The sequence below is a fragment of the Rhinopithecus roxellana genome, chromosome 10, assembly GCF_007565055.1.
Source record: "Rhinopithecus roxellana isolate Shanxi Qingling chromosome 10, ASM756505v1, whole genome shotgun sequence".
Lineage (NCBI taxonomy): Eukaryota > Metazoa > Chordata > Mammalia > Primates > Cercopithecidae > Rhinopithecus > Rhinopithecus roxellana.
In genome coordinates this window covers 68,143,761-68,157,373 of record NC_044558.1, presented here as the reverse complement: position 1 = coordinate 68,157,373, position 13,613 = coordinate 68,143,761, and the positions used below count along the sequence as shown (strand labels likewise).

The 13,613-nt window shown below is 35.6% G+C and overlaps 1 protein-coding gene across 1 annotated transcript in view; it reads left to right on the top strand.

Annotated features, from left to right (window-relative positions):
• The window catches only part of ARID2 (AT-rich interaction domain 2), a 187,231-nt gene that overhangs the window by 103,611 nt on the left and 70,007 nt on the right, over positions 1-13,613 (top strand). The window contains exons 7-11 of the mRNA XM_030938889.1: positions 10,768-10,834; positions 10,928-11,178; positions 11,510-11,606; positions 11,687-11,896; positions 13,428-13,595. Of these exons, the coding sequence (XP_030794749.1) occupies positions 10,768-10,834; positions 10,928-11,178; positions 11,510-11,606; positions 11,687-11,896; positions 13,428-13,595 (793 nt within the window). The remainder of the gene's footprint in view (positions 1-10,767; positions 10,835-10,927; positions 11,179-11,509; positions 11,607-11,686; positions 11,897-13,427; positions 13,596-13,613) is intronic.

Here is a 13,613-nt window from a genome sequence, read left to right as displayed (position 1 = left end):
GGAATCCTCCTGCCTCAGGATCCCAAGTAGCTAGGATTACAGACTCCTGCCACCATGCTTGGCTAACTTATTTTTTATTTTTTTGTAGAGATAGGGTCTTGATATGTTCCTCAAGGTAGTCTCAAACTCCTGTTCTCAAGCAGTTGTCCTGCCTTGGCCTGTCAGAGTGCTGGGATTATAAGCATGAGCCACTCTGTCTGCCCCCTTATAGAAGTAATTGACGCATGCTGTGGAAAAGCTAGAATTTATAGCAAAGGGCAAATATTAAAACCATTATTAATCACACCCATTCAGAAATAAACACTATTAATATCCTATATACATCTATCAAGTCTTTTCTATGCATATTATTTAAAGCAAAAGTTTTATTCAGAATTTAATTTGTAACCCATTCTTTTCACTTATTACAATGTTAGATTTTCTTTTCATCCTTAATATTTAGTATTTTAATGGCCACTTCATTCATATTACACGTTTCATAATTCATGTAAATAATCCATATTTTCAGAAATTTAGATTGTTTCCATTTCTTCTTCTTATCAACCTACCTGGGCTGTACATACTCACATCCAGGCCCACAAGTATAAAATAATTTTTTTCTTAGGTTAACTCCAAGACAAATTTGCAAGTCAAAGAATATACTAAATCCTTTACAAGAAGTATATCATCTTAAATGAATTTTATGGTAAAGTTACACTTTTCATATTGTTATCCAGAATGAAGTTTGTAACCTAAAATAGCTAGGCCTATTGCTACATAAAATATTGCATAATTAGCTAAAATGTTTATGACATTTATCTGATAATATCTGATAAGAATTATCGGATTAATAGCTTACGTCACCTTATTTCAGAGAAAAAATACTTGAACTAATTTATTTGGTAAAATATTTTGTACATTAATTCATTTATTTAAAAAATATTCACTGAGTATTTTCTGTGTGCCAATACTTTTCCAGACACTGGGAAAACAAAGTCCCCCTTCTTAGCAAATTTCCATTCTATTATAGGAAAACAGACAATAAAAGTAAACAGTGTTATTTGAGGCTTTTGCAGGTATTGTGAAGAAAATAAAGCAGGACAATGTGATAGAGAGTTACAAGACGTGTGAGTGTATGGTAACATTAGATAAGATGACCAGAAAGGCTTCCCTCAGGAGGTAATATCTGATGATTTTTAGTAGGTTTGAATGATAATAGGTGACCATCACTGCAGAGGAAGAGTCTTTCTGACAGAGGGAATAGCAAATGCAAATGTTCTGAGGTAAGAACAAATTTAGTTTGAGGTATAGAAAGTATGTTTATGTGCAGGACCATGGTAAACAAAAGGAAAAGTAGTAGCAGACAAATGTGCCTGTTTCAGGTGTGAATTTGCAGTTAACAGAAAATTTTAATGACAGAAGATATGTTGATCATATTATTATATGTATTAAAACGAAGCTTCATGATGCATTGACTTTTTAATTTAATATATTATATTTTTTGGACTCCTATAAGTACTTTTTAAATTATAACACATACTTAATGTATATGTATAACACATACATAAGTATACACTTCAAGATGTGTTTATAAAGTGAATACACTCATGTAATCATTACCCAGATGAAGAATTAGAACATTATCAGCTCCCCTCTGAAGTACGCCTGTTCATTCCCCCTTTCAGTCACTTCTTCATTCACTCCCTTATCTGTTAACGTTTCTTCCTTATTCTACTTCTCTTTTTTCCTTTATTCAACATCATGTTTGTGAAAGTTTCATGCATATCGTTGCAAGTATTTGTACTTCATTCATTTCTATTGTTGTATAATGTTACATTGCATGAATGTGCAGCAATTTGTCTTTTCTACTGTAAAAAGCAATAAAGATTTAGTTATTTCCAGGTTGGACACAAATAATTTTGCTATGAAGGGTTTTATATATGTATTTTGGTAAATATGTGCATGCATTTTTGTTGGGTAGTTGACCTAGGAGTGTTAATTGCTAGGTTATAGGGCATGCATATCTGTATTCAGCTTTGGTAGATACTACCAAACATGTTTTCGAAGTAGTTGTACAGTTTTACCTTCTCAACAGTAGTATGTCAGTTCCAGTTCCTCATTGTTGACAGTATTTGGTTTTGTCAGTCTCTTTCATTTTAACTGTTACAATGGGTATATATTGTTACTGTAGCTTGGTTTTAATTTCCATTTTTTCTTGATTGATGAGAACTGGAATACCTTTGGCAATTTTGATAGCTTCTTTTAGGCAGTGCCTGTATTTTGTCCATTTTAAAATAATTATCTTTGATTTGTAAAAGTTTTTTTCTATATTTTGGATAAAAGTTCTTTTTAAGATGTTGGAAATATATTCTAGCTTGCCTTTTCATTCTTGAATGGTATCTTTTGATGAACGTACATACTTAATTTTAATGTAGTTTAACATCAATTTTTTTTATTGAAGTTAGCCATTTTTTAGTTCTAGTTACAAATTTTGTTTTGACCATGAGGTCAAAAACAGAGTATTTTTTTTTTCTGTTTTTCTTTTCACACTTAGATCTATAATTTTGATGGTGTTTTTGTGTATGTGGTGTAAGCTAGGAGTAAAGATTTGTTTTTTTTCCTCATATGGATACCCAGTTGAACCTACAGTATTTGTTTTAAAAACTGTGTTGCAGTATCACCATTGTCATAAATCCACCAATCATATGTGTATGGATCTTTTTCTAGATTCTTTTTCATTGGTTTATTTGCCCCATTAGGGCTTGAAAGTACCAGATTTTTAGTCAAGAAATTCAAATTCTTCCTACTAAATTTCAGTAAAAATTTGTGTTTTCTAATTAGAGAAAATATTTATTTTCCTCTTTTTGTGTGTAGCTCATTGTTAAAAATGTTATTTTTGTTTTTATACCTCTATGCAATTTAAAACCCCAGAAAGCAGATCTTTTAATCTTATTTTTCTGTCCTCATTTTTTCTTGCATATTTCATCTCCCTTCTGAGTATGTGCTTTTTTCACAGTATAACACATCCTTAGCTAGATCTTTCAATGAAGATATTTTATTGATAAAATTCTGTTTTATAATTGTCTTTATTTTTGTCCATCTTCCACTTATAGAATTGTAGATTATAAGTTATATTTTTCTTGTATTATTGTCATTCTATTGTTTTCTGCCTTTTTTGCTAGGTTATCCTTCTTCTTTTTTTTTTGTCAATTTCTGACCTTCTGTTAATTCAGAGCAGCATTTTGGGTATTTTCCTTGGGCTTGTTCCTTAATCATTTTCAGCTGTGTCTAATATGCTACTTGACCTATTTGTTAAATTTCTATTTTAGTGATCATGTTTTAATTTCTAGAAATTCTCTCTGTCCTATTTTAGATTTTCCCCTTTGATCTTCTTTTTTATGTTTTTAATAATTTTGAAGATTTTAAAAATCTTTTAATAAATTAATTTGAATTATGTAAATTAAATATAATATAGAAACAATATATAATACACAAATTAAAAATTAAATACACTTGATTATTCTGATATCTAAAGCTGTTGTGACTAATTTTACTTATTCCATGGTGGAATATTCCCTTCTGTTTTATAATGTTGGTTTACGAATTTCAGCAGACCTGTTTTTGTAGGGTTTTTGTCAAGATTGGATTGAAAGTTTTTTCTTCCACTACTCTATTGCAATTGCCAGTCATCTACAGAGAAATACTGGTTTAGAATGACTATATTAATTTATTCATTGATTTTCCGGTGACTCGAGTAGTTACTAAAACCAACTCAATGGAGATTGGGGAGTAGGCCAGTGGTACAAAATTTGGGGCGTTATTTTTAACTCAAAACTGCGGTAGAGACAGTCAAGCCCTTTTGCCTCCTTTTCTTTGAAGGTATTAGCTCTTCAAAGTTTTCACCATGATACAGAGCTGCATTCCTGATTCCCCACTTCATAAAGTGACCCAAGGTCCTATATTCTGCCCTCACTACACTGCATTAAGAGCCAGACCATTTGGTTATAGAATTATATAGTTTTTCTTAACTCCAGAAAATTGGTGATGAAAGTGTAAATTGCACAAAGTGTTTAAATAAATATGCAGTCACAATGGGGAATGGAGGTTATCAGTATAATCATTAATCACATGAAATCAAGAAAACGTAAATGGCTGGGCACAGTGGCTCACGCCTATAATCCCAGCACTTTGACTTGGGAGGCCAAGGCGGGTGGATCACTTAAAGTCAGGAGTTTGAGACCAGCCTGGCCAACATGGCAAAAGCCCATCTCTACTAAAAATACAAAAAATTAGCTGGGTGTTGTGGCGGTCACCTGCAATCCCAGCTAATCAGGATGCTGAGGCAGGAGAATCGCTTGAGCCCAGGAGGCAGAGGTTGCAGTGAGCCGCGATCATGCCACTGCACTCCAGCCTGGGTGACAGAAGGAGACTGTGTCAAAAAAAAAAAAAAAAAAAAAGACATTAGAAGAAGACACAAATACAATTGAGGAAGATTAGATGTTTCCTGCAGTTGTATGTATGTGTTTTCATTAATTTCTGCTTTTCATATATCTTTTTTTTCTATTGCTGCACTTTTTCTAACTTGTTGATTTCCTCTTTGATACATGGGTTATTTAAGTTTTTAATTTTTATGGATATGTGGTAGGTGCATATATTTAGGGATATATGAGATATTTTGAAGCAGGTATACAATGTGTAATAATCACATCAGGGTAAATAGGGTATTTATCATCTCAAACATCATTTCTTTGTGCTATAAACATTCCACTTATACATATTTATTTATTTATTTATTTATTTATTTATTTTGAGACGGAGTCTCACTCTGTCACCCAGGCTGGAGTGCAGTGGCGCAATCTCGGCTCACTGCAAGCTCCGCCTCCCGGGTTCACGCCATTCTTCTGCCTCAGCCTCCCGAGTAGCTGGGACTACAGGTGCCCGCCACCTCGCCCGGCTAATTTTTTGTATTTTTTAGTAGAGATGGAGTTTCACTGTGTTAGCCAGGATGGTCTCGATCTCCTGACCTCGTGATCCGCCTGTCTCGGCCTCGCAAAGTGCTGGGATTACAGGCTTGAGCCACCACGCCCGGCCACATTTTTAGTTATTTTTAAACATCCCATAAATTATTGTAGTCACCCTGTTTTGCTATCAGATACTAAATCTTATTCATTCTGTCCAGCTATGTTTTTGTACCTATTAATCATTCCCACTTGGCCCCAGCCTCTGGTAACCATCATTCTACTCTCCATCTCCATGAGTTCAGTTGTTCTACAATTTCCTGAGGTGTGAGTGTTGAAATCATCAACTGTAATTATGAATGTTTATACATCCTTTCAGTTCTGTCAGTTTTTACCTTATGTGTTTTGAACTTCTCTTGTTAGTTGCATACACATTTACAGTTGTTGTATTTTCCTGATGAATTAACTTCTAAAAAACATTATGTATGAAACTTAGCAACAGCTTTCTTATTCTGTTGTCATAATATATTTTTCCCATCTTTATAGTTTTTATCTGTGTTTTTATACATAGTGTTTCTTATAGACAACATACAGTTAGCGCTTGTTTTCCTTCTCCCCACAGTCTGCCTTTTCTGCAATGTCTGCCTTTAAGTCAGTGCATTAAGCCCATTTACGCTTTAGGAAATTAATGATGTAGTTAAGTTTAGGCTCTCAACTTTTATTTATCTAAAAATTTTATTTTGCCTTCATGTGTCAAGGATATTTGTGATGGTTTTTTTTTTTTTTTTTTTTTTTTTTTTTTTTTTTTTTTTTTTGAGGCGGAGTCTCGCTCTGTCGCCCGGTCTGGAGTGCAGTGGCCAGATCTCAGCTCACTGCATGCTCCGCCTCCCGGGTTTACGCCATTCTCCTGCCTCAGCCTCCCGAGTAGCTGGGACTACAGGCGCCCGCCACCTCGCCCAGCTAGTTTTTGTATTTTTTTTTTTAGTAGAGACGGGGTTTCACCGTGTTAGCCAGGATGGTCTCGATCTCCTGACCTCGTGATCCGCCCGTCTCGGCCTCCCAAAGTGCTGGGATTACAGGCTTGAGCCACCGCGCCTGGCCTGTGATGGTTTTAAAACTGTAGGTTTTAGGGTTTTGCCTGAGCACTTTAAAGATAGCATTGTTATCGATAAGAAATCAACTTTGTTCTTATTGCTCTTGTATAAGTATTGTAGTCTCTCACTGCTTTTAATATGTTCTCTTTATTACTGATGTTTAATTTCCTTATGATATGCCTTGCAGTTTTCATTGCTTATTTTACTTGGGGTTAATTTAGTTTCTTGGATCCAGGTTTGGTATCTTACATAAAGTTTGGAGAGTTTTTCACAATCATTTCTTCAAATATTTTTCTTTCCCCTCTGGTTTTTTTTTTGTTTGTTTGTTTTAGAGACAGGGTCTTGCTTCGCTGCCTAGGCTGGAGTGCAGTGGTACAATCATAGCTCATTGCAACCTTGAACACGTGGGCTCAAGCGATCCTCCTGCCTCAGCCTGCCAAGTAGCTGGGACTATAGGCATCCACCACCACACCCAGACCCCTCTTCTTTTCCTGGTACTACATTTACAATCTGGCTTCTGAATCCATGGATTCTGCATCCATAGATGTAACCAATCACAGATTGCAAATATTTGGGGGATAAAGCAATTTAAAAAAGTAAAAAGTAATAAAAATAAAAAGTTAAGAGACGACAGTATAACAACTATTTACGTCACATTACACTGTATTAGGTATACTGTATTTAAAGTATACAGGAGGATGTTTGTAGGTTGTATGCAAATACTATACTGCTACACCATTTTATATGAGGAACTTGAGCATCTGGAAAATGTGATACCTTTGGAGAGTCCTGGAACCAGTCCCCACAGATACTGAGGGATGACTGAATATGTGTATTAGATCATGGTGGTGTTCCACAGGTCACTAAAGCACTTTTCATTATTTTTAGACCTCTTTTGTTTTCTGTGTACTTAATTGTGGATATTTTCTATTGTTATGCATTCATCTTTTCTAGTTAAGCAAATCTTGTGTATTTTCTTTATTTGCAGATACAGATGATTCCCAAGTTACAATAAACTTACAGTTTCTTGACTTTACTGTGGGTTTATTGAGGGTGTTAAATGCATTTTCACCTTATGATGTTTTAGACTTACTGTAGATTTATTGGGACATAATCCCATCATGAGTCAAGGAGCATCTGTATTACATTTTCCAGCTCAAGAAATTTTATTTGATTGTCTTATCTGTTTATTTGTTAATTATGTTCATATTTTTTATATCATTGAACATACTTAATAGTTTTTAAATGTCATTGTTAGTTTTCTTGTTATCTTTGTTATTTCAGTATCTTATTTTTCTTAAAACTGATTTTTGTCTTGGTTATGGGTCATGTTTCCTCATTTCTTTGTAGGTGTGGTAATTTTTTATTAGATGTGAAGGTTGTGTGAGTGTGACATTGTTGAGTGTCTGAACTTTGGCGTTTTTCCAGAATGTTGAACTTTGTTTTAGCAGGCTGTTAATTCATATATGGATTATCATAGTAGGGTTGTTTTAAAGCTGTGTTATGACATATGTAGATTAGCCTTTACTCTAGGGCTTGTTTATTCCTTCTACTTAGGTATGACATTTTGGGAATTTCTCCTGAATGAGCTAGGTGTATGTGAGTTTTCTCTATTCTAGGAATTGTTTAATTACAGTGTCTTACAATTGTTCTCTCCACTTTTTTGCCTAGCATTGTGGAGCTTGAACATACATCTGTGTAACTTAGTACTTAGCAGTGAACTCAAAGTATATGTATGTAGACTCATGGGACTCTTTCTCTGCATAACTCTTCCCTTATTGAAAATTTGCTTTCATATTCTAGCCTCCTTAGCTTTGCTGTGCTCTGTTCAGTGTTTTCAGCTTAGCAATCACTCTGATATCTTGGGTTTCTCTTCCCTATGCTTTAGTCTAGAATTAATGTCCAAGTAAAAATATCAGTCAATCATTGGAATAACTGCATTTGTTTCTCTTGTTCAGTGATTACAATCTTGCATTACCTTTTTTCCAATCTCTGAAAACAATTTTTTCATACATGATGGGTTTTGGTAGGATGACTACTCCATGTGGCCTAAAGAAATAGTCACTTGAAAGTATTTTTCTAAATTTTAAATTTACATGTATTTTTTTTTTTACCCCATGACTTTTTGAAAGTGTTTTAATTTGGCTTAACCACAGTTACCTTTATCATTTATTCTTCCTTAGATTGTAGATAATGAGCTTTTTTGTTTTTATTTGTCAGAAAATGTTTTTATGTCACCTTCATTCTTGAGGAACAGTTTCACTTTAAAAATTCTATGTTGGCAGGTTGGGTGTGGTGGCTCACGCCTGTAATTCCATGTAATCCCAGCACTTTGGGAGGCCGAGATTGGCGAATCACATGAGGTCAGGACTTCACAACCAGCCTGACCAACATGGTGAAACCCCATCTCTCCTAAAAGTACAAAAATTAGTTGGGCATGGTGGCACACACCTGTAATCCCAGCTACTTGGGAGGCTGAGGCAGGATAATCGCTTGAACCTGGGAGGCAAAGGTTGCAGTGAGCTGAGCTCACACCAGTGCACTCCAGCCTGGGTGACAGAGTGAGACTCTGTCTCAACGAAAAGAAAAAAAAAAATTATATGTTGGCAGATATTTTCTTCCATCATTTTGAAAATATCATATTGTGATTTTTCTCTTCATTCTTCAGGAGTTTTATGATGATGTTTCCATACCTTTTTTTTTTTTTTAATCTTTCTTGGAGTTTGTAGTGCTTCTGAAATATGTAGGTCAACATCTTTCAGTTATTTTAGAATATTTTCTGCCCTTAAGTCTTCACATATTCTGTCTGCCCATTCTTTCTCTTCTTCAGGAACTCCAATTATTTGTATGTCAGAACTTTTCACTGTGTGCTTATGTCTCCTACACTTTTTTTCTCTTCATCCTTTTGTCTCTTTATACTTCAAACTTATTTACTTGCCCTTTCTTCTTGCTCATAAATTTACTCTTGGGTTGTATCTAATCGCTTCTTAAACATATCCACAGAATTCTTAAATTTAGTTATGTTTTTCTTCAATTGTAGAATTTATTTTTAGTTCTTTCATACAGTTTTCATTCCTTTGCCAAAATTTTTAGTTTTTTATTTCTTTGAACTTACTATTCATTGTCATTTTAAGTTCTGTGTCTGATATCTTTAATATCTGAATTTTTGTGGACCTTTTTTCTTGGTGATTGAACATGGTCTTTAAAAAAAAATGTGCCTAATTCTTTTTTATTGCTACCAAAGATTGTTTGTCATGGATTTTTTGTGCAATGGATTTCTTTGATGATGACATGAAGCCAGTAAGCCTTTTTCCAACTAATGGTTTTAAATGCCTAAGAACTTTGATTCCCAAAAAAACCCAGTTGTTTTGAAATATACACATAATGTCACGAATACTGCTAATATTGCTATTGTTAATTTCTTAATATTCAGAGTTGAAGAAATTCTAAAGAAATGTCAAATTCCCAGGCCGGGCGTGATGGCTCATGCCTGTAATGCCAGCACTTTGGGAGGCCGAGGCAGGTGGATCACGAGGTCAGGAGTTCAAGACCAGTCTGGCAAACATGGTGAAACCCTGTCTCTACTAAAAAGACAAAAATTAGCCTGGTGTGGTGGTGAGCACCTGTAGTCCAGCTACTCAGGAGGCTGAGGCAGGAGAATCACTTGAACGTGGGACGCAGAGGTCACAGTTGCAGTGAGCTGAGATTGTGCCATTGCACTCCAGCTTGGGCGACACAGTGAGATACCGCTAAAGAAAAAAAAAAAAGGGTTGGGCGCAGTGGCTCACGCCTGTAATCCTAGCACTTTGGGAGGCTGAGGTGGGCAGATCACGAGGTCAAGAGATTGAGACCATCCTGGCCAACATGGTGAAACTCCGTCTCTACTAAAAATACAAAAATTAGCTGGGCATAGTGGCACATGCCTATAATTCCAACTACTCGGGAGGCTGAGGTAGGAGAATCACTTGAATCTGGGAGGTGGAGGTTGCAGTGAGCCTAGATCGCGCCATTGCACTCCAGCCTGGGCGACAAGAGCGAAACTCCATCTCAAAAAAAAAAAAAAAAAAAAAGAGATGTCAAATTTCCAGTAGTGTTTAATGTACATAGAGATGTCATTTTTCCCCCATCCAAGTTCACAGGTTTTCTGATTTCTTTCACAGTCCCTTTAGTCGTTTGTGGCTCTAGGTTAAAAAACCCTAAAGATAAAAAGATGCCTTTTTACATAAGTATCTGAAACTATAGACAATAAAATATTTACATCAAAGAATTAATTCCCTAGAATGTAGCAATACCCACATGAACTAAAAATAAGTAGAAACATTATTTTCATATTGTGTGACTATTTTTGAAAACTTATTTTAAAATTTCATTTTCAGATAGGGTCTCACTGTTTTGCCCAGGCTGGAGTGCAGTGGCACAATCACAGCTCACTGCAGCTTTCAATTCCAGGCCTCAAGTGGAATTTGAGGCCACAGCCTCCCAAGTAGTGGGGACTTCTGGTACATGCCACCACTCCTGGCTAATGTTTTAAATTTTCTATTTTGTAGAGATGGGGTGTCCCTTTGCTGCCCAGGCAGGTCTTGAACTCCCAGCTTCAAGTGATCCTGCCATCTTAGCCTCTTAAAGTGCTGGGATTTACAGGCATGAGCCACCATACCCAGCCTATGTGTGACTATTTCTAAAGCAATGGAATAGTTGTTTCAAATCATGGAGAATTAAATAACTTCTCATTACAGTTTTGGAAAGACATCGTTGATGATAATGAAGTTCGTGACCTCATTTCTGACAGAAACAAGTCTCATGGTAAGTTAGTGAAAGCAAATTTTTTCAAAACCTTTGAAGTATTAATAATAAATGAAATATTAATTTAAGTGAAATATGTATTTTCTGTTATAGAAGGTACATCAGGAGAATGGATTTGGGAGTCTTTATTTCATCCACCTCGAAAGCTGGGCATTAACGATATTGAAGGACAGCGGGTACTTCAGATTGCAGTGATTTTGCGAAATCTTTCCTTTGAGGAGGGCAATGTTAAGCTCTTGGCAGCTAATCGTACCTGTCTTCGTTTCCTATTACTTTCTGCACATAGTCATTTTATTTCTTTAAGGCAATTAGGCCTTGACACATTAGGAAATATTGCAGCTGAGGTAAGCATGTGACTGTACCTTAAACTAGTTTTTATAGTTAGCAGCATGTATGTTACAATTTTAGGATGAGGCATTTTTTAGTTGCCGTATTTATAGACTATTAAATGCTTACATGTATTAATTGCTAAAAATGGTGATGTAGCAGTATCACACACTTACGGAAAAAACTATTTGAAATGATGCTTTAAATTCAGTGATGGCTATTTTTACAATAATTACATTTTTTAACGTTATGCAACATTATCCTGGTTTTTTAAAAATTTTTGTTAAATTTGAAATATACAACTCTGGAAGAAGCATAGCTCAATAGTAGTGTTGTTTCTTTTTCCAGCTTTTATTGGACCCTGTTGATTTCAAAACTACTCATCTGATGTTTCATACTGTTACAAAATGTCTAATGTCAAGAGATAGATTTTTAAAGATGAGAGGTGAGTTTTCACTGTAGTATTTACTTTCTAAAGTAAACAAACTGTATCATTTCTTAATAATACACATTTATGTTTTTCAGGCATGGAAATTTTGGGAAATCTTTGCAAGGCAGAAGATAATGGTGTTTTAATTTGTGAATATGTGGATCAGGATTCCTATAGAGAGATCATTTGTCATCTCACTTTACCTGATGTGCTGCTTGTAATCTCAACACTCGAGGTGCTATACATGCTCACGGAAATGGGAGATGTTGCTTGCACAAAAATTGCAAAAGTGGAAAAGAGCATAGGTAAGATTGGACCAAAAAACAAATTATTTTCTTTATTGAGGAAAAATGTTTAATATGATACTGTACAAAACCCTTAATTTATATGTGGGGTTTAGTATTTTATTTTGAAGAGTCATCACCTCCTCAGGCATACTTGTTTCCATTATTCTTTCTGCCTGTTTTACATGAGCAAGAAACATCTATAATTTAGAGACCAGGATTACATGGCGATCAGTAATTCCTATTTCTTCTCTTAATTTCTGTTATTATGTATTAAATTTGAAATGGACAAAACTGCTGTATCTAAGTTATCTGAGAGCAGGTCTTTCTGTTTCATATGGCCAGCTACTACTATTAAACAACTAAAGCTGAGTGAAACAGGTTTCCTTCTGTTCCTAGAAGTTGCTGGTGGTTCTGCAATCTTTAAAAATCAATGAACTCACCTCCGTAAGAGCTATCAGTTCTAAATATCAGTTTTAAATACTAACACGTGCTATATTAATGTTTTACTTGATGATTAAAATGATATCTGTCTCAGGTGTAATAAATATTAAAATCACAGTTAATAAAGATTCAGCTTGAAAACTTATTATTGAGAAGTTAATATGTCATTTTTCATATCAGTGGTTCTTAAATCTGGCTATACATCAGAATCACTTGAGAATCTTTCCAAGTATATAGATACCCACTGCTGGGCATGGTGGCTCACAACTGTAATCCCAGCACTTTGGGAGGCCAAGGCAGGAAAATCGCCTGAGCCCAGTTCAAGATTACCCTGGGCAACATAGTGAGATCTCGTCTGTACGAAAAATAAATAAAATTAGCTGGATGTAGTGGTACATGCCTGTAGTTCCCAGCTGCTTGGGAGGCTGATGTGGGAGGATCGCTTGAGCCTGGGAGGTTGAGGCTGCGGTGAGCTGTGATCGTGCCAGCACTCCAGCCTGGGTGACAAAACAAGACCCTTTCTCAGAAAAAAAAAAAAAAAAAATATATATATATATATATAGATATAGATATAGATATAGATATAGGTATCCAGATCCAGCTCCCACTCCAGAGCTATTAAATCTGTCTTTAGAGATTGAGCCTAAAAATCTTTTATTTATTTATTTTTTTGTCTGTCATCCAGGCTGGAGTGCAGTGGTGTAATCTTGACTCACTGCAAGCCCTGCCTCCTGGGTTGACACCATTCTCCTGCCTCAGCTTCCCGAGTAGCTGGGATTACGGGCACCTGCCACCATGCCCAGCTAATTTTTTTTTTGTATTTTTAGTAGAGACGGGGTTTCACCACGTTAGCCAGGATGGTCTCGATCTCCTGATCTCATGATCTGCCCGCTTCGGCCTCCCAAAGTGCTGGGATTACAGGTGTGAGCCACCACACCCAGCCTAAAAATCTTTTTTTTAAAAGATGCACAGGTAATTCTGATGTACTGTGATTCATGGACTACTATTTATTCACATTTGTAAGTATTCTGTACAACATGTTTTCACCAGTGATGGCATTCGTTTATAATATTATTAAGTAATAACTATTGCTTTTTATTTATTTTAGACATGTTAGTGTGTCTGGTTTCTATGGATATTCAGATGTTTGGTCCTGATGCACTAGCTGCGGTAAAACTCGTTGAACACCCAAGTTCCAGTCATCAAATGTTATCTGAAATTAGGCCACAAGCTATAGAGCAAGTCCAAACCCAGACCCATGTAGCATCTGCCCCAGGTTAGTGTTTTTACATAC